The following is a 25,258-nucleotide window of genomic DNA, read 5'->3' as shown; positions in this document are numbered from 1 at the left end:
GCCGATTCACTGGAAAAATGATACTGATATGTGTGTGTAGGACCAAGTTTGAGCATACATGTGGATTCTCATTAAGTGAAAACTGAGAGTTGCAGGAGTGTTCTGTCAATCCTGAAATAAAAAACGAAAAAATCACAAGACCAAAATACCCCACAACAACAACCTGTACATTTTGCCTCTGATCTCATTTACATGAATGATTCAAATAAATGGATTTCAGTCATGAAAAATGAATTTTCAAATTAAGATGTAGACTTCAGTGGGAGTAATTTGATTCTCATAGCTGTTATTGAGGAAGTGCTTGATTTTATTCTGGTTGCCATCTCGATCAAGTGTTTATGAAGCCTTGGGTTACAGAAAAATTTCCAGTTCTTTCCCTAAAGAAGTTAAACTTGTAAGAAAGAAAAGAGAAAACCTACATTTTACAATGTACTGAGTAAATTAAGTTTAGGACAGTCTTATGCTTTATTAGTGTTTTAATGAAAAATAAAATTTAAATTTAGAAACAAAAAACATTTATTTTAAATATACAATGACATTAAATATGGTTACTTATCTTCAATTTGCTCCATTAGTTTGACAGTATCATATGCTATTAGCTCTCAAATCATAAGAAATAAAGACTAAAAATAAAAGGCAATCCTAATGCCTAATTTTCACACAGACCTAAATTAGGTGTAATTGTAATGAAACTAATGGGTTTAAAACAAGTAAACTGTGAAAATCAGTCCCCCAATCCCTACTAGAGCTTACTGAATTTTCATTTGTCAGCTTTTTTACCTAATATGTTGCAGGAATAACAAGGTATGACATGACGATATTTGAGCCAGATTGGAAACTTTAAAATAGGTGAATAACTTCATCCTTTTCCATATGAAACTAATTTTATAACAATATTCCTTTTCGAAGACCTAGAAGGACTCATTTACTGGAGGGGAAAAAAAAGAAGAGGACAAGGAATGAACTTTGGCCATGTAAATTCCTTTCTTGAAACATCATGCCCGTAGTCAAATAGCACCTGCCCAAAGAGCACCTGAATCTCAAACTCCCCTAAGACTTATCCTCAAACATTTTAGTTTAGATATGTAAAATGTTAATGTTTGATGAGTATTGTAACTTGGAAGTATTGTAAAATGAACTCCTGGAGAATTAGTTTCTTTCTAGGCGTGTTACAGATGTAGTTATGATTCCCATTTAGTGGTGCAAACTTGTACTTTCATATACTACAGTTAAAATTTACTTAGAAAAGAGTTCCTCAGAAGTAAGTGATTTAATGTGCTGCCCAAGGGGATAAAGGGTTAACTGCTCCAACCCATCTTTTGCTGCAGATGAAGGATATCTGAAGTATGGGAAGATACAGTAAATCAGCAAGATAATCAGAAAAGTATGCAAAACCCCCACAGGAATAATCATAAATAGAAATTAAATGTGAATACAAAATTGTAAAATGCATATATCGCCTAAGAAACCAGCAGTCATGACAGCATCACATGCACACTGCAATGTGAAGTCAATCCAGCTGTCCATCTAACCCACCCAGCAACAATCATGATGAGAGGCCATGTAGAGAAGAGTGTAAGGGCAGAATAAACACAGGCAATATTTCTCCGTAACATTTTCCTATACCAGACCAGACAGACGAGTTCAGACTGGAGACCTTTTTTTCCAGGATTCCCCATGCTCAGTAAGTAATCCAAAATTTCAGAACACCTCCCTGTAACCACAAGGTCATTTTTCTGAGTTTCCACAGTGTTGTATATTTCTCCTCTTGTCCTTGTAGCATACATGGAAACCCAAGAAAGGGAAGCTTTGCATTAACCTAGAAAAAAATTAATTCAAAATCTCTGAAAATAGGTATTAAATTCTCTGTAGGACTGAGCAGCCATAAAGACATCTTGTACTACTCAAGGCTAAGGAGTGTTGCAGGAAGGGGAGAGTCAGGGAGTGGCTTGTTCTGTTTTCTCTCCATCATGTCCCCAGGGACATTACAGTCCAAGATGGCAGTTCCTCCACCATACAGGAGGGTCAGAAAACTGCAAAGGTTGCTTCAGAGGGATCCATGACAGCTGTGACAAGCTGGCATGTTAACATGACTCTTGAAACTGCTGTGACCCATCACAGTTTTTGAGGAGTTAAGTGTAAGAAAGAAACTGTTTTCCTGAGTCTTCAGCTCTCAGGTTACTGCTCCAGTGCCAGTAGATGTGGCAAAAATGATGCTAAATAATGATACTATACTGACTGCATATCCATGTGGCAAATACTGAATATTACGGAGTGAGAAATACAGCACTACTAGAAGAAAAATGCTTCTGTTTTCATTTTCTTCAAAATCATCCTTGACAAATGAGTAGTTCGCTAAGGTGTAGTTCTTTCCAACCCGCTCTCACCTCACAAAACAGAAAAATTTCTGTTTCTTTGTGCAGATCTCCTCAGATCCCTGATCAGCTGCTTTTAAATTGTTTCAAAACCACATTTCTGCTCTGATGCCACACACATGCTCGGTTCCCACAGTGCTTGGGCTCAGAAGAATAAACCATTCAATTTGGAAAAAATACTTCTTAAGAGAACACTTGAAAGCAGGATCTAAATTTGATCCCTCACTCATCAGCCTGGAGTATCACAAAAACATATTTATAAAACCTTGTGAGCACAAAGACTGTAACAAAATTTACATGGATCATCACTTCAAGGAGGAGTGGTTCTTGTCTCTCCAGCACAAAGTTTGAGAAAAGAGTAGGATGGGAATAATTATAAGCAAACCATATATATTCTATTTCGGTAGATAGAAAAGAGTAAGGGGAATTGTACAGCAGAGTGTTGGTTTGACCCAACTGATATGGTAACATTTTTATTTGCTTTCTGCTTCTGTCCTTAATTGGTTCCTTGTGCAGCGCTAGCAGCAGCCCTCCAGAGTACGCAGTCAGATGACAGTCATGTTATGTCGCTCCTCTGACAGATGTTTACTGATTTATCCTTAGGAAGGATTTGGTTCCCAGATCTATCTTCCCAGGCATAAGCAAAAGACATAACATGAGAGGGTTTTATTTAATTCATAACTTTGTCCTCTCTTGCAACAGGTACATATTTAATTTAAAAAAAGAAAGAACGAGACAAATGTTTGCATCCAGGTTGCATTATGGTAACAAAAAACAAACAAACAAACAAAAAAGTTTAAAATATGAATCCAGTATTCTGGTAAGAAAGAATAAGTAGCAAGGAAAAAGCCAGAGAAGCAACAAGCTGAGGCATCACATCTGAATCCTGAATATTTTTGAAGGATACATTTGAAGAAGATAGTTACTGTATTTAAAGAAAGTGTGCATAGTAAAATAATGTAAAGCATTTAATTCTTCAAATGCAACTTGGGATGATTATATTGCCTGTTGCAAGAAGTTTCTTGTAAGGAATTTTCGGCGTGAAATGCTTGATTGAGTCAATCAAAAGATGGGATATTACACATTTGATAATTTTGCACATGACAGGCAGTATTTCGTAACGGTAGGTCATTTGATTCTCTGCAGGTGGCTCTGTTGGTTTCTGGAATATTATACTGTGAATTACATGTTACACAAATGAAAGGCTGTTATAATTCTGGATAACATTGTATTTGATTCTATAAACATCTTTAGGCCTAATGCAAAGATCCCTTTGAATAATTTATCCAGCTAAGTGTCTGTGGTCCCAAACTTCTAATTTAAAAATGTTGATAAATGAAGTATCTCTTTAGCTAATAAATGAAGTATCTCTTTAGTTATCCTTTGTCAGCAACATTCATTTTAATGGAAAGTGAGTTTACAGGGTTACATGATTGAACTACTGAGCCAAGTCAGTGTTGGCAAATGATGGGCTAAATTATTGATGTTACACACTAATGAATTCTGATGAGAAATAAAATACAGACATTACATTTCAAGTGGTTCATAATTATTTTTGCACTTTAAAAGCAATTTTATTCCTTTTCCAAATCATACTGGTTCTGTAAAACAAAAACATAGTTAGTGATTATAAGCAAAATTATTGAGTTTGAAGCAAAAAGGCTTCTGTAAGTTTTCTTATGCAAGTATAATGGTATTCACTCTAGGATTCTGATTCCTTCTTATACTTCTGGGAGAGGATAATTAAATTAAATGTCTAAATTTTTAAACTGCTGTCTTTAAACAAAATAATCTACTTTTCAACCATAGTTAAGAGTTCAGTAGATGAGTTTATAATCTATGATATATCATCATGTTTGCTAGAAATGTTCTGAGCTACCATAATTAATTCAGGTGACGACAAAAACAGAAGAGCTGCCAAGAAGGAGCTTTCAACATGTAAACAGTTTATCATTAAACCTGTGTTTTGATATATGTTTAAAATGGGTAGAAGGAGGTTACTAAACTTCAAATAAGCCAAAGTGATGTTGTAAGGTTGAATCATTAATTTAAAATGTCATTTCTCTGAGCCTTTACTCACTGTACTGGATAAAGAAATTAAATTCCGTAGTTTTTACTTATAAAACCAGAGCTAAGGATTTGCTCATTTGGCAACAGAATAACTTCATAAATCCTATTCTTAATCTCGTCTCCCTACAAATTGGATTTATTTAACTTTTCTTAATTATACACTGGAAGTTTCTGTCAATTGCTGGAGAAGCAAAACTATGAAGTGTTGCTTCATTTTCTTAACAACCGAATAACCATCTTGTCAGATCATTGTTGTATTTTCTTGTCAATTGAAACAACCACTGGTGTCTTGAAGGAGCAAGTACATGTGAAACCATTGTGGTTTTACTTGAGAAGGGAATTTTGCGAACCAAATTGTTGATCCTTGAGAGGTTATCGTATTTGGCCAAGGTCTCAAAAGAGAGATTGATGAGCTACAGAATCATCATCATAAACCTCAGTGTTACCTATAATTTAGCCTTAAACTTTTCACAGAACGGCAATAAAAATCTTTGAGACATTTTGGTCATGTATCTGCTTTCCTGTACTGCCCCAGACAGCCATAACACACCTACTCAAACCAAGACAGCTAAGCTCTGCAAAGAGGTTCAAAGATACCTATCCAGTTTGCTAGGGAGAACTTGAAATATTTATTTCTGGATTTTGAAACACTGATCTTTGAATCATTCCAACGAATTTTCCTTTAATAGGAAGGACTCCCCCAGAACTGAAGGTAGGGCTGAGAGAATTACATGTTGTGAAAGTTGTCAAGATTTGCTGTTATAATATCCATTCTCACAGCTTCCTTTTCTCTTTTTTCTTTTTTTTTTTTTTTTTAGTTACAACATACAAAAAAACTTAGTCAGTGAGCTCTGAAAACACAGTTTGCCCATAATTACTAAATGTGAACTAAATGTGAACAGTTAGCTCTGAAAACCACATTTTTACAAACTTGAGCCTGGTGAGAGGTAATGCTTTTCCTGCAGTAGTGTCTCAGGACTGCTATGGTTTGGGCTGGGTCTAGGGGCTTTAGACTAGAGGTGTGCTGCCTGTGCTCTCATCTTGCCCTGTAGGTGCTGGAGGAGGAGGAAATGGTTTGATTTGAATGTGACTGAAAAAGACTCAAAATGGAGCAACAGCTAGATTAACAGAAGGTTTATGAGGTTATAGAATTGAGCTGCAGAGAAGGAAAGCTGTCAGTGGTCTGTCAGATCAGGGTGAAAAGTCTGCAACTGGCAGGTCTCAGAGGCTGAGAAGTGAAAGAAGGCAACGACTGGTTGGGAAAAAAAGATGTGGGGTGGGACTTGAGAGAGTAACAAGGAAACAGAGGAAAATGGAATAGACAGTGCCAGAGACTAGAAAGGAAGCATGGAGGGACAACAGAAATGACTGGGGCAGCAGTCTGGAAATGAGGCAGGTGCAGGAAAGAGATTTGACAATAATCTGGGATGAGATGCAACACAGACACTAGGTTGGGAAAAGCAGATGCTGTGAGCTGGAGAGACTTTGATCAGACAAAAAGTTGAGCAGCAAATTAATGAATGGGACACAGACAGCAGTCTACAGCAGTTGTTATTTACTCCATTAGTTAAAGCGGCAGATTAAGTCTACTCTCACCAACTCTGCTGATCAGGGTAAGACTCAATGTAATGGTTTATATTCTTGGAGATTTGAGAGTCTAAAAAAAAAAACTTGCAAGAAAATGATGAAGACTACAAAATCTCAGTACTCAAATTAGAAATGTTAGAACTGCAATTATTTATGCAAAATTTATTCAGACTATTTCATGTAAACTTTTCAACACTGGTTTTAGTTATTTATATAAAAAACTAAAATTTATGCTACTTCAAGAAATAGAAATCCAATTGTCCTCAGATTCTGGAGAAGGCATCAAGCAAGACAACTTTAACATTTTTTTGAAAACTTCTTAATTCATTGTAAGTATTTTCAGCACATTTTTATTTCATTGAGCTTTAAAATCTGAGTCTCTCTGTCAAGGGGACAATCTGAGGCTTAAAGACTGCTGTAGCAGTGGCATGACTCAGAGGACCACTTTTAAAGAATCTGGAAGTCCTGTGGTTCCTCTCTTTTTGTCTTTTAAGAACTATTGGTTTGAGCAGTCCTCCTGACAGTAAGAATAGCAGAGATGCTATTATTAACGTGCCTGCTATTTCCCCAGATTTGGCTGGAGTTTTGAGTGTTTGACCCACAAATGTGAGTTATCAGGCCTACAGGTGGAAAGAACAAGAATTCATAGACAGAATTTCTGGATTACAAATCTCTTTGGGGGAAGAATAAATTTTGCTAAATGAAAAAGGAGGTTTTTCTAGTAATTTCATCATCCTTTAAAATCAGATATCTAGTTATATTTAATAAACTCTTAATTCTGTAAATTTATATTTCACTATTGAAAAAAATTTCTATACATTTCTATTAGTCAGCACATTTTAAATTATTAAGACATTTCTGTGTGTACATGTTAACAAGTGTAAGAAAGTGGGCATTTAGGCCTATTCTGGTAATATACAAAGCTTGATTCCAGTAAGTGGTTCTGAACAGTGAAAAAAATCTAACTGTTAGGAATTCTTCTTTCAAAAGAAATTTTAAAATAAACCTTTTAGATTAGCTGTCATCCTTCCATTTTCTGCAAGGCTGTAACTTGTAGTGCACAAAACTACTTTAGTACACAAATGTTCTATATTGAAAATGAACACCTGCAAATAAACTAAATGATTCATCTCTAAAACAAAACCATTTGGGTTAATCTGAAAAACATGAAACTGGTTTTTTTTCTTTGCAGAGGCCATTTTCTAGTCTCCATCATTAACAAGTAGCTAGGAGAAATGTTTGTCTTCCTACTACACACTACAGGTTTTAGGTGGCAACCACATTTCTGAACCCTTTGATTCATATCATATTGGTTTCTTATAGTAAAACTTGAAAGTGAAGCCATAGAAGAATTGAAATAATTTGGTGCTTCTATGCATGCCAGGAAATGTTTTCGGTTATATAAGCCTTTGAGTATAAAGCTGTGAAAAAGAAAGGGTTTATGAGAAGCTTAAGAAGCCTGGTGCATTAAGGCATAAGTGGCATAAAAACCTAAATGGAGCTGAGTTGTGCCAAATTGTATGTACATTTTACTTAAAAAATGGTGAAGGAAATTGTGTCAGAATAAAGATATTGGAGTTTTGCCATGTGATAAGCAAAATCACAGACCATGAAAATGAGGCAAAGAAATCAAGCAAGTTCTAATTTCTTCTATGAGTTTGGCCTATTTTGAGACTACTTTCCATTCTCTCACTGGAAAGGTCACTTTCATCATGCAGCAAAAAAATAAATGGTCATGAACTTTTATCATCCTTGCCATGGCAGTTGTATTTGACACTAAACCTACACAATATGTAAATTCAAAGATGTTGGTGAATGTTTGTCAGGGTCATCAACTCAATATAGAAAAATCTAGAGAAAATAATTGCTTTAAGAATTTAAACAAAATGTGAGATCATATGTTGAAGAATTCTGTATGCAATTGTGCAGAATTCATAAGCATTTGATAGGAAAATCATGTATTTTTAGGAATTATACACTGTATGCTGCTTTCCAGATTTCTTAAAAACATGATTAACTAAGTAACACATTTTTCAAGTCTCAAGAATTACCCCCAAGAGCAGAAGCAAAAATAGCTTGTCTAATTCCCCTACAATGTACAAAATACATATTTTATAATTGAATATTAAACCCAGAAAAATGTAACTTCCACATTTTAAATGGTTATTATGAATAAATGTGACTAAACACAAAAGCTTAGAACCAATTAAAAGGTGTGCAGCCATGTCCCCTTAAGAAACATTATCTGTCATCCAACCCCATATGTCTCCAAGACAAGACAGAAACAGCAAGACTGCTAAAGTGAAATCAGCAGGCAAAAAAGATACAACTGAGTGCAATCAGCATAAATGGTGATAACTCAACCCATAACAGAGAAAAATAAAAGAGAAGGCATACAGATTTTGAAGAGCATCAGCCCTGAGGGACACCATAACACACCTGTGTTAATAAGTTAGAGAACAGAAGATGTGCTTAAACTGGCTACCACCTGACAGCTGAGAAGCAAGTTCAGAATGTGTGGTTTTCAGAGAGCAAAAGGCTACAGCTGCTTGTAGCATGCAAGGTTTCAGTCTCTCCTGGCCTTGGTGGAACTGCACTGAATTTCTTGTTAGGAGGTAGAATAGGTTGCATGAAGAGCACAGCCCTGCACAGTCAGTAAAAGATTTCCTCCGTTAGGTATCCACTGAGGTGCCTGTGGAAGATTCACCAAAAATTCAAAGCCTTAATAAAGAAGAGTCACTCCTTTCTCTGGTGGCCTCTGCAAAATGGCTCAAATGAAGACAAAATACCAAAACTTCTGGCATAAACCAAGGTAGTTCAGTACAGTGGAGTTGTTTTGAACTACAATAGCTTTGCCCAAAACTTTAGAAGATTTCAGTCTAATCAAGCAACTCGAGTAAAACTGCAGAAAATATATAAATAACCATAGCAATCTTCAGTCAGAGTGACAGACAGTGGATTGATTTGTGCCTTATTCCTTGGTGCCTTATGTCCACCTGATGAAAATGGATAAAGCTGCTACCAACTGAGGGATTTCTAAACTCTAAATTCCGATGATCTATTTTTGTATCTCTTTGTGCTGGTGTGCATAGTTGTCAAAGCTGCTGAGCTATTAAAAATTAAACCAATAATCTTGCATTTTATAAAAAGGTACCTTTGTCTTGCCACCATCAGAAAAGGTATGTGTGAAATCCTTTAAAGTTACAATGAGAATACCAATGAAGTTATCTTTTCCTGTAGCACTCTGACCCCCAAAATTATTCTGATATAACTATAGTCAAGATAAATCATCGAAAAGGATGGTCTAAATTGAAGACTGTCAGGATTAAAGCACAGGCACAGTCCCAACTAAAGCTACATGTGCCATCATATATCATTTTTGCAATTAGATAGCTAATTGAACTTACTCAAGAGCCAAGTTATTGAAACTCCAAAACATTATGGGAAAAGCAGGAGTAATTAACATAATAAATACCTTGCCTGTACGCTAAGTACAAAAGGTTTTGAATATTTTCAGGTTTTTTTTTTTTAAATTAAAAAGATTTTAAATTAAAGAGATTACTTCTATTATTTTCTGCTGGACTAAAAAAATTATTTAGTAATTGTTGAAGGATTTTTGAAGGCTGATATCCTTCACCAAACCACAGACTGTGCTGAAAGTGATGGTAAAACAGCTGAAAAGTACATCCATACTAGGGCACATAGAACTTTATTTGACTACTGCAATAAAAGCGAAGTCTATTTGCAGATCTGTTGTGTGTGTATGAAAACTTCCCAGAATAAAAAGAGCACAGCACTGCTCATGCTCATGCTTCTAAGGCACTTCTAAGTGCATTCTCTCGAATCAAAAATTATCTCTAGATTGTAATCTCTCAAATTCTGCTACTGGTTGCAATCAGAGGCAGTAAAGAATTTATTAAAAAACAAAGTTTTGAAAAAGGTAGAGTATCACAAGATGAAATAGTCTCACTCAAGAGAAAACCCTGCACTTTGTTCTAAAGAAAAATGAAATAGACAAAGAACAAAAATTGGAAGTATAAATAATTTCAGTCATTGATCTCTATTCTAGCAATTGATTTGATTGCAAACATATTTATTTTTTGCTATTAATATGGGAGAATATCTTATCCCTTTTTCTAAGATCACAATTGAAATGCTTAATGTAAAAATTTCATTTTCTGCCAGAAGTGCATTCAGAAAACATACAGACAGTAGGTAATAATTTAATTATTCCTGTTTCCAATGCAGATGTGAAATACTGAAAAAGCAAAATGTCTAAAAAGATCACTATAAACCCCAGGAAATATGTACTTAAAAGTCTGATTGAAATAAATTAATTTTTCTTTTTAAAAAATCTTTTCATGTCACTAAACAGTATTTGTGTTGACAAGTAATGATGAAACCTCTGGTCAAATCTGTCTTCTGTTCTGAGGCAGCTCTTTATTTTCACATCACAATTCTCCCAAAACTCTGCTGCTGGATACGACTGGAAGGTGTTGGTAGTTAAAAAGGGCCTGGTGTAAAGGCCAAAACCTCCTCCATTATCTGCTTTTAAGTCTCTTTTTGGATCTCACCCAGGTCACGGCTTCTGTAAAATATTAGAAAACACTTAGGCAGCCAATGTACTGTATCTACTGCCTCTCCTAATGCACTCTTCCCCTGTCATTCACCAGCGCCTGATTACTCTGGTCAAGGAAATGCTGGGACAGAAGCTCTGATGAACAGGAATCGCTGTTTTGCCACATGCTTCTCAGTGCAGCGTGTTCTCATCCTCATACTTTAATGTCAGAGGGTCACTAGGAACAAAAAACTCGGGATATTTCTGGCTGAGAGAAAAGAAAGGGAGTGGAACAACTGTTAGATTTTATTTTGGACATGAGTGCCACTATGTTAATGTCATCAATGAGAGAACTTAATTGGCAGAAGAATAGATTGATCTGCCAATGACACAGATTTACAAAGACAGCAATCATTATATAATTAACTTCCAAGACCTCCAAAAAATAAAACCAGCACATTGCTGAAGGGAAGTCCTCTCTTCTACACACCCTAGTAATTGCTCTTAGCTGAACTACTTTCATTTTATTTTTATTTTTTTTCTTGTTCATTTTTTAATTTTAATTTATTATCAATCAAACCATATAAAAACATATCATGGATATCAAAATACCAGAAAAGGATCAGAATATCAGAAAACTATGTAATGGATAATGAAAGCAGAGTGGGAACAGAACACTTTCCACACTTTGAACAAGACATTGTCACTGGTACCTCTGATCTACTCAGATCTGAACACCCCCAAATGGTGCTGGGTCTTACACCTAAAAACTTAGTTTAGTCCTGGTTGCAGCCAGTTGAGTTATTCAGGGTGATAAAATTTACTGACATGGTTTTTCAGCAGGGACAGCATGCATGGAAAAATATGTGCTAAGGTAATGAAGATTTTCTGCCACACTCATCTATTGTTGCCAGGACTGGTTGTTGGCAGAGGACTTCCAATGCAGATGAGGTTTGCAGTGCAACTATTAAAATATTGCAGAACATTAGATTAATGCTAAGATCTGTGAGTGAGGAAATCATCTGCCACCTGTGGCTTCACGCCTATTGTTATTCATGAACTTTGGGATGCCCACAGATCACCAGTGTGGGCAAAAATAAAAAGGAAGCCTTTCCAGTTTTTCAAATGCTAAATGAGGAATTTGAATTAATTTTTTTTTTTCACTGGCACAGAGGTCAATGAAATATCTGGCATATACAACAACCCCAAAATTTCATAGAATTCCATAAAAACCCATTCCATAAAATCCATTACTAAAGTATAAAATGTGATTATATTTTCATTTTAGTTATTTCTATTGAATTTCTGGTTTTGATGTGACTGGGATTTTCTAAATCTCTTACATAAGGAGAGCATACATAGCACAACATATATTATTCTATAGAACAAATAAGGAAATTTTGATTTTTAAAATAAAAATCCTCTCAGTGAGACACTGAAAAGAGATAATTATGCTGATGCAACTTAATGGAATTCTAGATCTTATTCAAGTTAGATTTTACTTTAATTCATTGGATAATAAGTGTGAAGTGTAATTACATTATATTAAAATGCAGTAAAATTGTTCTCACGAACGCAACAAAGCTTTACTGATAAAAATTAGACAACAGAGATCCCAAGAATGTGCTGCACTAAAGCTGCACCAGCAGTGTAACTTCTTTTGCAAAGAATAAGTCTGAGGAAATATTTCACTGAGGTCTTTTAAAAACCCTTCACAAATGCCGTCTGGTTATGGCCATTAACTATGGGAAGAGATAGAAGGGAGTGACTTTGCAGAAATATAAATAAGATACCATAGCACAAAACAAGAATAACATGAACATTCAAACTATACTGTATAGTGGTTATTTTCCCCAATAAATATATTTATCTGGGAAACAAGACTTAAAATGAAAAACCATATATCGTTGGAAACCATTTTTAAATCCTATATCTCCACAATGTTGCTTTTTTACAAATAAGGGAAAATTATTGTACAACTGAGATAAGAAAATGCAATGTTTCTTAAAAATAGTCCTCTTCTAAAGATATTAAATACGAATATAGTGAAAATGACAATAGTGTTTACCACGGAAATAATATTTGCACAGAACAGGACACAATAACATCTTCTAAAACAACAGAGCAGCAGTAGCAGTGCCGCTCTGGGTTTCAAATATTTATATTCAATGTATTTATAATAATCTTCTCAAAGGTTTGTGAGAAATAAATCTAATCTCCCCCTCTTTTTTTCAATCTATGCATGGTATATGTGCTAACTTACTGAATTCATCCTTCATGCAATTCCAGTTTATTAAAGAGGTTAAAAATTTATAAAACTCTGATGGGATATGGTTTTAATGCTTCATCACACTACCCATCATTTGCTTTTCAATCTAGATCAGAATGATCTTTCTGACTTCCCTGCAATCACCTACCTGCACAGCTAATATTTTCTGAGCGTTCTCCTGAGAGGCTGCCTGGATCCTCGCCAGCCCAGCCTGGCTGGAGAGGCCTCGCTGGAGAGGCTCCACCACCCGGCCAGCATGGCCCTCCTGCTCCATCGCCCCTGCAACTGGGACAGCCACACCAGCAGTACCAGCACCCACGGCCACGGACACACCAACAGCCTGGGTCAGGGTGGGGGGGATGGGGGAGAAGGGAGGTGGGGGGAGGAAGGAGGAACAAAAAAAAAACCAAACCCCAACAGGAAAAAAAAATTTAATTCCCAAGTCAGAGCGGGAGAGGAAATTAATGGCAGCGTTCAAGAAGAATGATGGAGGGAAATATAGAAAGCAGTCAATAGCCCATTCTGCGCTGTACGGACCTGACAGGAATTTCACAGTCTCTTGGTTTTTCAGCCCACTCATGTGCATTCATCAGAAACCAGTCACATCTGGCTGCCAGGATGGGGGGTTAATTTTCTCTAAATGCCTCAGCAGTTTTGTTCTAGCTGAGGCAAACTCTGTGACTGCAAAGCTGATGAGTAAAATATTTCTACTTCACCCAGTTTAACTCAAAACCGATAGCCTCGGGACATATTGAACCTTTCTTAAAAAAAAATAATCTTTTGAAGCTTTTTGAATGGCACATCAGGTCAGGCCAAAGTTTAAAATACAAGTTTAAGACTTTGATGGACACAAGGGCATTTTTTTTTTTCCCTGTGTAAAGCTTATCATAGCTTGGCAATGTGTGCTTTAGTGCATGACAAAACTAAAGAGAATTAACTTAGCCATCAACTGCTCAGGGAGAACAATAACAGGAAAGAAATTTCCATATAGAAGTTCCTATTAATCTACCCAGCTATAACCACATGACATGAAAGCATCTAACAGCACTAAATTGCACCAAATGCGGTGGCTGAGAGTGACACTACTTCAAAAAAGGATTTTATATTGACTTATAGAAAAGATAACACTCATCCTAGGAGTCACATCCTAAGATGTGACTATAGATCCTAAGTGAACTGATTCCAAGTGGGAGTATTTACCTGAAGGCTTTCACTTTTGGTTAACAGTAGTGAACAATCGACAATTAAGATTAGAATCAGTTTTTCCTTTATCTGCAAGAATTTGGAACACATAAACATTGTGTGCCAGGTCTCAGTCTAGAACAAAAATGTTTTAAAGAGATCTGAAAATCTACCAACAGAGAATGGTTTTGAAAACAGCTGTGGGTTTTGGCAAATTCTGCAAATGCTGCTGCATACTTCAGACTAATTGTAATTCAGAAAATGGACATTTAAACCACATAATTCATTGCTTAGTGGAAATACACGGGTTTGTGTTTCATCAAGTTAATTATTTCGATAAATTCCATAGCTATTGTTATCATGAAGCCTTCAAGTGTATGCCTGTCAACCAGATTAGCACAATGGATTGTACCATTCCTTTGGAAATATTATATTTCATTAAGGTCAATGCCTCAGGTCAATAATTGGATCAGTTATAAAGAAGCTTTTAAATTATAAGATATAACTGCTCTTTAGGAGCAAGCACAGCATACCAGGTGAAAAATACACTTTTTCAAAAGAATGTAGATTACAGTAGTATCAAGTGAGCTATTACAACCTAGAGAGTAATTAATGCACATTTTTAAAATTAATGGTCTGATTTTTGGAGATACCAGGTTTCCACAAGTCCCATTAGATTCCATGGAAGCTCTGAGTATGCTGCATCTTTCTAAATGAAGGTGTAAAATATTAAAGAAGATCCTTGTACGTAATATTTTGTGTTCTGCCTGTGTATATTAAAAATAACATGAGGGAAGGTAGAAAAAACTCAATGGAAAAATAAATAAAACAACAACCTGAATCACAGCCAAAATCTGGACTCAAATAGTACATATTCCAGTTTGAAGAACTTTTTCTAAGTACTGGAGCTTCTTCGTGTCTATTAATTTTTTTTTTCCCTGAAATCTGTCTCTTCGTGCCTGTCTGCTGTTTGACAATTTTCAAATCCCACTTTTTCTGATACCACTCTGAAGTCTGAAAAAGAATGCAGGTGAGAGGGGGGCAAAACATAAGAACTTAGGACATATTAATAAAACAACCTTCTTCAGGCCTGGAAAAACAAATTAAGTAGAAAACAACCTTCGGATTATCAAAATCCTGATTTCATAAAAAGGTAAAATAATTGCAAGATTTGTTGCATTGCTATATGCTAAGGAAAATGGTGGTTGGGGGAGCACATGAAAGGTTTTGACAGTAAACAGTGAAAGGGATGGGTGGTTATTGAGTTTGGTGGCTATCCAATTTCTTGTCTTGAAAAGATTTGAGGTTTAGCTATGTGAAAATTACTATACTTACTGAGAAACTGACAATATATAGTGGCTGTTGTCCAGTAGTGTGTTTGCTAGTGTTTCTCATTCCAAAATTACAAGTCCATAATAGATGATGTTATTATCTGTTGTATTTTGAAATGCATCTCACTTTTTGAAAACTTTTTATTGTGCCTAACATAATGGAGCCAAACCCAAATATTTGTATTTTGCAATATTAATTACAACATAAATAACAGTTATATATGTGGTCAGAAATACAGGTTTGTGAGACAGTAACAACTTGATCACATGATGTTGCCTGCAATCTTAGAATAAACTGATGAACTCACTAACCTAGGAGGGGCCAAGTGAATTCCTGAGTCAACAGCAGAGCTCTAGTTGAGGGAGTGACTCAAAAAATAAAAATCTTAAGTAACTTAGGTAAAGAGCACTTCTAATCCAAAAGCAAGTTTCATAGGCTTTATCATGATCTCCCTACGCCTACAGGCACCAATATTGTTCTGGCAGAACTCTTCTTGGTCATATAACAGTCATATAGTTAATAGCTTTTCCTGATCATTTTTAATTTTTGTCAGATATAGAGACTTAAAAAGGCATGGCATGCATGAGTCAACTACATGGCATTGATGTTTGTGCCTTTGTTTTTCAATGGTGTGCTTCTTAGTACCCTGAACACATTGAGACAAATGCTGGCAGAGAGGGTAACAACATCCATCTCCAGTGGCCAAGATGTAGGAATATGTAGAGTTGCCAAATATTTATATGAAATTCACTTTGGTTTTGATGTCTGTTTTTGCTGTGAGAGCATGACTGAGAAAAAAGGAAATAGAAAGACAAGCAAGATTTTGGGGATTCAAAAGGAAAGGAAACCCCAGCATTCCTGCTTCTGTCATTCTTGAATTTGTCATGGCTGCAGCTGATACAGATGGACAGGATGACATTTTTTGCAGCAAGCAGTCTTCTCCTAGTCTTCATCCTGAAAATAAGGAAACAGTGAGCCAATGGCTTTGCTGCAGTGTCATCGTTGGGAGCTGCTGGGGAGGATAAATGATCTCATGGAGTTACTCCGGCCATTCTTCTGCTTTGGGGCTTCACTATCATTCCACTGGTGTTGTGGCTCCCCTCAGTGACTCACAGCAGAGGGCACCATATGACTCCATAATTACTTGAGTCCTTCTTTACACCTGGCACTGATATCATCAATAATATCAGCATTAATTTGGAAGAAGGACGTGTGAACTACCTGACATTACTGTCTTACTACTTACCTTATGATTCAGGGTACCCTAATCTGTTCTCACCTTTAACTTTTTTATTATGATAAATCTAGATACTTCATTTAATCCATACCTGACTTGCAGTAATATGAATGAAATCAAGCTAATATTTTAACCTGTAATTTCTTATTTAAGGAACCAAACTGGATTAAAAAGCATATTATACTATTTGAAGCTCAGGCCTATTCAAGCCCAATTCATTATTCCAGTGGCATTGTTTCTAGGTCCTTACTTATTAATGTCACCACTGTATTTGGATTCTCTGTACTGCAAGCAACAATTAAACTGAAAGAAAATCCCGAACAGAAAGAAGTAACTGCATCTTATTTAGACCAAAACATTTTTTAATTTTGTTGCTTGGCGTTCACAGGAACCCAAAATTTTCATCTGTTTGCCTTTTACTACTGTCTAGCTGCACAGCGCTAGAACACCACTGGTAGCAGAGATATTTGACAGTGAACCCAAAGCTAGGGGTTTTTACTTGTTTAAGCACCAAATGGCACATCTGAACATTAAGAACTTTAAGAACACAAAGTGAACAGCACCTGGAACTCAGTCATGATGCTTTTTCTCAGTAAATAACATACTATCTGGACTGCTTCAATTACCAGTTCTGGACAGTGATGGCATGCTAGCATCACATTGGATTGTGATTACAAACCTATTTCTCCTCTTAGCTGTTTTTAAATAGTGAAATTCAGTTGATCTGAATACAAGTGTTTCTCTTTTACCCCTGAGAATGAGAAGACTCTCTAGGAATAAAATGTTATTTTATTTTACAAAATCATTCATAATATAAATGTATTCTGCATTTAGAATACATACTTACATATAAGGTGTCTGATCCATTAAAGGGGCCAGATTTTTGGTCATACAGAATATAGTAGCTAACAATATAGATATTTATAGATAATAATATAGATATTTTCTTTCTCAAAAAGAAAAACTTTATCTCAAAAGAAAATTCTCCTTAAATTTTGCCAAACTTTACACATTTGATCTAAAAATGTACGTGGCAGGTGTTTGCCTCAGGCTGAATTTGTTTGGCTAGCCCAAGCAGTTTGCTTTTTTTTTTTTGGAATTCTAGGCAAAATACATTATTATGCTTCTGTTACCAAATTATATTGGTATCTCCTTCACTAGATGCAGTTTGCAAAGGGGACTCACATTTTGTGTGATATGACTTTTTCATAAATACGTTCTGGAAAAAAATGGAAGTCTTTGGAAAACTATTGTCCGCATATAGCCACAAGAAAATGTTTCCTTTTTTATCAGTTTTTAAAAGCATGTTGTCCTCTGTGAGCATTCCTCTCCTTCTCAGGTGCCCTACAGTTGTTCAGATTATGTACCAATATTGCTAATCAAGTAAGAATGCTTATTGTTGTGTAAATCTACCACATCTTCAGAAAGTGGTATGTCACACATTAGATCAGGAATACAGCACTGAAACTTGATTGTTGTCTATAATTAGATTGTTATTTTGGTCTTGGATGAAATTCATTACTGACAACAGTATGCCTATCTGTGTACCGGCACAAATAACCATCTATTGGTGCTCAGAAAACCTGCAAAAACAAGTTTTTGCAAAAATTGGATGGTTTCTTTGGATCAAACAGTGAGGTTTGTGCTAAGGATGCCAATTTGTCATTAAAAAATCCAACTGTTAATCAAAACTGGTGTAATTCTAACCATCATAGTTTAATCCAGATTTTCCATAGCTATGCTAGAATGCAATATCAAACAAGGAGATCCAAACCTAGACCATAAGATAGAATATCCTTTCTCAATGCAATATTATTTTATGAGAAGAAAAATTGCTTTTGTGTCGTTTTTTTTTAAGTACTAACTGAAAATTCCTTTTCCTTTCCTGAATTTTCTTTCATAAACAGACTGAAAAATAGGAACCAAACTCAGCTACATGACTCAAGGAATGGAAATTTCTCTGATTACAGGGACTTTGAGACATAACTGTGATGAAAAAAGGGTGATTCCAGACAAAAAAAGTCCAAGCAAATGCAAATCGAACATTTAAAAGAACCAGTGGCTGGAAATGATGCAGTTACATTAGGTATGTAGAGCTTCTTACCAAGTGATTAAAAACATTTGTGGATATTGAAATGAAGAAATGGACTAAGTATCAGCAAGAATGGAAAAATACACGTACCTGAGGCAGATGAAAGAAACAGATGGGCAGAACACTTCCAAGAAGTCTCACTAGACACAGCCCACTATCAATACAATATTTTGACAAAAATTATGAACCTAAGCCATTTAACATTAAGAATAACCAGTTGAGATGTCAGCAATAAACACAGCAATCCAGAAGCTAAAAAATCTCAAAGCAGAAAGCAAAGATCATTATCACAGAGAAAAAATTTATCTAGTAGGATATATCCAGGATACAATATTTAAACTCATAGGATTATTCTGAAAAAAAAAAAAAAAAGAAAAAATCCCGTCTTTTCTGAAAGAGAAATAATTCCCAAAGTAATATTATACAGGATGTGAGATGACGTTGGGCAGAAATCTTAGTAGATAGGGTTGGAGATAAATAGTCTGGATTTAGCTGAGGTGAACATGAGCAAACTAGAGGCAGTTATGGTAAGTACAATCATAAAAGTACATCATCAGTTCTCAAAAACAGTTGGGAAGCTAATGGACGTGTGCAGTCTTATACTGAGCATGAAACCAGGTTTACTCTTTGAAGAAAACATAGAATAGAAGACAAAGTACACTTTAATATCAAGGCTCTTGGATATGGCCCTGCAGAAAAGTATTATGTTCAAATCTCTGCCACGCTGTACTCCTGTCATGTCAACTAAAGAATTTAAACTCAGCTTTCCAGAGATAAATGGGAATTTTATCCTTTTTGTTGTTCTTGTTGGTTTTGGGAATCTGATTTAAATCTTTAATTTTTAGAGATAATTGGGAATGGCAGGTTCAACAGACAGTAGCAGTGAGATTTGGAGTCATAGTGTGCCATGAGAAACGTGTGTAGCTGACATTAATGTTTCCAGGGATAGATTTTTAGGCCACTGATTGCTATGTTAAGCAGATAAACCTAGAGTTATTTTGTGGTATTGACAGTACAGGAAATTAGGATTGTTTTGTTGAATTGTATTGTTAAAACACAACTCTCTTTTACATGCAGGGACTATAACCCTTTTAATTCCACTCCTGATTGACACTGATATAACTGACCTTCTGGATTCTATGTAACATCATTCTGTAATACTGCAGTAATGCCTCTTGAGACATCAGTTCATTGCAAAATGTAGCAGACCAAAATGCAACTAACAGAACAAGCACTAGCTACTACTCATTGCTATCAGTAGTAGCCTACTATGATTTTCAGATCTAAGCAAATTAGTGTTACACATTGAACAGAGACTAATAAGACACTTCCAAATTTACACCTTCTCTATTTCCTATGATGCTAATCTGATATCAGAGGATCCAATGTGTGTATCATATTAATTCAACAGTGCACTCTGATTGCTAAATTCTATGTAAATGACATAAGCCTTATCAGTTCCATTCATTGTTACAACTCAAACAACGGCAATTACAACAACTCTACAGGTTTTGGCACTGTAAGAATGGCAGCTTTATTAGCAAAATCCAGATAATATTTGTTTTTTTATACTATTCCACTACCAAGTTACACCTGTGCAATATACAAAGCTCCTAGGTAATGAGATATTTCTTTATTGTCAAATCTGCTCCACAGACTGCTGGTAAAGATTACATAGTTCATTTAAATAAAGCTCTTTTGTCAATAGGCCGGATATACTTTAAAAATGAGTGAAAGCCTCATGAAAAAAACAAATCTCAGCTGATGTGCAAGTATACATGAAAAGATGCACTTGTTTTTTGACCTTTTTCCAGCTGTTAATGCTTTAGTAAGCAGATTAGCAGTATTACATTTTAAAAAAGGAAAATTGTATTTCAAGATCCACTGAAAAACCAAGAAAAGTCTGAAAATCAGAGTACGGTCTTCTACTAAAAATATTGGGGAATGCAGAAAAAACATTTTGGGTTATTTTGAATAAGAATAAAATGAGAGTGGTGTTGAGACCTTTGACTGCTGTTGGGAAAAAAAAAAAAAGAAAAAAAGAGGAAACTAGACAATAGAGTAAGGTCAGGGTTTCTTTCTTTTCATTGTGGCTGCTACTGAAGTACCAGTATGAAGACTGAAAGTGTGCTTTCTATATAAGATTTCTAAAAATGTGGTCTAGAATTTGATACTGAGTAGATATAGAATATGTGTGATGTTATTCTTTCCTCAAAGATTTCTCTACTTGCCAGTGTCTACTGCTGGAGAAGGAAAATATATCTGTACTTATCATCTCTTTATATCAATTAGTAACACTTAGAATCAAATACTATTATTTCATCCTCAGAAGCCTGAAGCAATGAATGGAAACATCTCAAAAAGGTGCAGATAATTACACTTACTCCAAACCAAAGGTTTTATTTTAAAGAATTCTTTAAATTTTTTCTTGCCTCCTAAACTCTGATCTGCAGAAGCCTACGGCTTTTTCCAACTTTTGTTTGGTATTTGCACAAAGCCATTAGAGAAACATTTCAGAGAGCAGAAGCTGAAGTGTCAAAACACTGCAAGTAAAGAAGATTGTTCCAAAGAAATTTCTGACCTTGCCATTTATTTTTTCTGTTAAAGCAGCCATAATCCCTAGTCATTCCTTTTACAGATTCTGCTGCTTCCTCTGCAGAAATTTCACAATAAAATACCATATCTCATCCTCTGTCCCCTCCTAAAGGATTTTTGGAGTATAATTGTTTGCACATTTTTCAAAAAGTAAACTAGGGCTCTTTTGGCATATAATGTTGTTGACAATTTTTTTTCCATGAGCTTATAATTTCAAAACTAAAACTAATAAACAAACTTTAATAGGAATATATTACACTACTTCCCCAGACAATTTCATGGTGAGGTCTAAATCGGCTCTGTCTTTGTGAAGGGTGAATTTTGGACTTCTTTGCTACCTTTGAAGCACACTAAGATTAATTATCAAAATGTCCTTCATTTGTAGATCAAGCAGAATAGAGAGAGAGCACCCTGCCGGTCTTGACTAAGGCATGTCAAATATTATGATGATAAACATTTATACTCAGCTATTGCTTCCAATTCATATAAAGTGAATTGGAAGAAACTGCATTCCTGATCATTGTAGAACAGTACAGTGAAATTCAAAAGAACACATTCTATCTTTTTCTTGGTGACGCACACGTTTATTAGTTATCTCTTATAACTTCATGAAAATTCAAGGATCATAAATAAAGCCCATCTTGCTCCCTGGCCAGAAGTGAGCCTGTTGTCACCACAGAGTTCTGCCATTCCATTTGTGTTTCTGGGCCCTTGGCACCTGACATTGGTGTCAGTCACCAACCTACCCCTAGATTTGTGCAGCATGACCATGCATTGCAATAACCCAAGTCATACAGCAGGCCAGTCTGCCTCTGCACATGTCCCTGGATGCTTGGCTGAATCCCCACCAGCATCCCTTTATCCATGACAGAAAATTGACTTCTGGTTAGCCAATTCAAGGATGATACAGCCTTCAGTTGCACAGGGATCTCCCACGTGCATTTGCACAATACACTACCCAGCCAGCAAAAGCAGCCCAGGGACTGGGGATCCTGTAGGGCCGACTTGAGCAGGGAGAGGTAAGTGTGCTTCCTGGAAGGCAATGAATCAATCAGGAGAACAGCTGGCCAATTAAGATGTGCATAACTTCTTGCCAGATGTTACCTTTGTGCTGATGGCTGACTGCATCTTAGAGATGCACATTGTTTATCAGCCCCTGGGGCTACTTTGGTATCATTAAATAAACAGAAGCAGGAACCACTCTGTGGCAGTAAGGTTGAGAGGTGCAGGCAGGTTTTGCCCACACTGTGTAGTCCACTGCCACTTCTCAGCCTTGTGTGATGATTTCACTGCCCTAAGACACACACAGTATTTTAGGTGCGTCTAAAATACAGTGGGGTTAACATCTGAATGACAGAAGTAATGTAAACTTCTCCTTCATCCTATGAAGATGAAATATAGACTAGGCATTGCATATCCTAGGACATGGCAAGGCCTCTTGGGACAATGGTGGACTACTGCATCGTGTTGAGGGAACTAAAGCTGGTGCTGTCCTGTTCACATTCTCTGCTTGAAGCAGAGCCTGATGCATGTTCTTCCTCACACTGTGTTAGGCTTTCTCTCAGAAAGTGTTGACTAGCACAAGTCAAAACAGCACCATGTGGTACCATAAATATGCAACATGGAGTGCTAAGGAGCAGGTCAAGCTGGATCCCTAATTCTCTTCTAATTTGGAGACTAGGTATAGTCTTCACAGGCAAGAGTATACTGTGATTCCTTTTTGAATTGTCTTGGAAGAGCCATGCTCTTCATGAACAATAAGCATTGAATTCATAAATAATAAGAATTAATGGGCAGGAAGGGATTAGGAAGGGATTGTGAAGGCTGAAGAGGGTCCAACTGCAACAAGTAGGGGAAAATGTGTGTGGCTACAAGGTCTTACAGTGGGTCGGGTTAGGACCTATGCTGTAATGGAAAAGGGATATCTTGAGTCATTAACTGAAGTCTTTAAGTGATCAACTACCTTGAATTTGACATCCTTTGTCAACCAAACACCCTTTCCCCCCCCTTATTTAGAACCCAAGATCAGATTTCATAAATTGTAGGAAACTTCCTCATCCTAGTCCCCCCCTTCCTGACTTTGAGTCTAGCTCTAATTTACATCTTTAGGCTAAACAGTTGTTTTCCTTCTTGCTCACCTCAGGTAAACATAAGGTGAAAAAAGTCTTTATTGCCTACTAAACATAAGAATCATCTGAGGTTTACAAAGAGTCAGATTCCAATACCCACCATATCTACACATCAGCTTCTTGGTACAGTCATTTTTTTGTGTGTGATTCTTGGTTGTATTCTCACAGAGACCTCTAAAGGGTTACTTAATTCCCTGATCTGAGAACATGGCACTCAGACAGGCAGTCCTGTATTTTCCCACCCCCATTATCTGCCTGTTTTCAGACAGGATGGGTATTGTATTGTAAAAATAAATATTAAAGGGAAGGCAGAAATTAAAATGGTGTTCATAGAATATAGTTTGCAATTAGTTAGATATTTAGCTTCAGCCTGCCATAATATGTATTATATTAACTAGCCATCAAGATAATTGGAATAAAATATTTGCCAGAACCCTTTGTCCTCAGAAGGGCTTAGGCATTCAGCCACATTTCTGCAGGAAGCACAATGTGAGCAGAAGGAAAAAGCTAAATGAAGTCATACACTGTCAGTAATTAAATCCCTCACTAGCTACTCTAAGTCATTCATACCAAAGGATTACATTATAAGAAACACCAGAGGTGTGATGTAGGTTAGGATCTAATGTAAAGGAGAAGTTTGAATAATATTCCAAAAACATTGTTCCATTGAACATCCTTCTTAAAGTTCTGAAAAGAAGAAAGATGAAGAAAATTAAGAACAAGAACCAGAAGAACAAGAAATAAGAAAGCATGTATCTGAGAAGGCAGGAATTAGAATTCTTTACCTTGCAGGTATATTTCAATCTACAATTTTTCCACCTTTATATTTCCTAAAAAACCCAAACTAAACATGGAAAAAGTCCTATTGGAAAAAAAGCCCCCTACATTATTTGTGTTAAGTTTTTGAAGAGTTTGAGCAAAGAAACAAAACGTTTGTTCTTCACTAGCCGTTGTTCTACCTGCTCTTCTGTACAATACCTTCCAGCCTTCAAATTTAGAGAGCACAGTCAAGTAAAGAAATAGTTTACTTAGCATTTGCAGTTTGAATTTCAAAGCATATTCTGTGTCTCTTCTAGTGCCTGCTTGTTGTGTTGGGTTTGCACGGCCAAGTTTTGGTCGCAAGTTTTGGTGGGGGTGGCTTCTATGAGAAGTTTCTCCATGCTCAGCAGAACTGCCGGAGAAAAGAGGAGTGAGTGTGTGTGAGAGGAACAACCCTGCATACACCAGGGTCAGTGCAGAAGGAGGGACAGGAGGTGCTCCAGTCACCAGAGCTGAGATTCCCCTGTGGCCCATGGTGCAGCCCAGGGTGATGCAGCTGTGCCCCTGCAGCCCCTGAAGGAGCCCACACCAGAGCAGGTGGGTGCCTGAGAGGAAGTTGTGAACCTGCAGGAGGCCTGTGCTGGAGCAGGCTCCTGGCATGGATCTGCAGACCTGTGGAGAGAGAAGCCCACGCTGGAGCAGGTTTCCTGACAGGACTTGTGATCCTGTGGGGGACTCATGCTGGAGCAGTCTGTGCCTGAATAACTGCACTGCATGGAAAAAGTGACCCATGTTGGAGCAGTTCATGGAAAACTGTTGCTCTTGGGATGGACTCATGCTGGAGAAGTTCATGGGAAATTGTCTCCTGTGTGAAGGGTTCCACACTGGAGCAAGGAAAGGATTCATCTCCCTGAGCTGTGATGAACTGAACGCATCCCCCATTTCCTGTCTGTGCTACTGATGAAGAGGAGGAGGGCTTGGGAAAGAGGGGGGAAGGTGATTTTGCTTCTCATTATCCTGCTCCATTCAAATGGACATGGACCAGACAAGATGGCTAATAATGATATACTGTT

General features: G+C 36.6%; 1 protein-coding gene across 1 annotated transcript in view; it reads right to left on the bottom strand.

The window, feature by feature from the left end:
* Nucleotides 1-25,258, bottom strand: part of CCDC178 (coiled-coil domain containing 178) — a 149,972-nt gene that overhangs the window by 2,093 nt on the left and 122,621 nt on the right. Inside the window, 1 exon segment of the mRNA XM_066184002.1 lies at nucleotides 13,008-13,199. Coding sequence (XP_066040099.1) covers nucleotides 13,008-13,199 — 192 coding nt within the window.

This window comes from Chamaea fasciata, unplaced genomic scaffold (assembly GCF_029207755.1).
Source record: "Chamaea fasciata isolate MVZ Bird 193981 ecotype frontalis unplaced genomic scaffold, bChaFas1.0.hap1 SCAF_1, whole genome shotgun sequence".
Lineage (NCBI taxonomy): Eukaryota > Metazoa > Chordata > Aves > Passeriformes > Sylviidae > Chamaea > Chamaea fasciata.
This window is presented reverse-complemented; position numbering and strand designations above follow the sequence as displayed.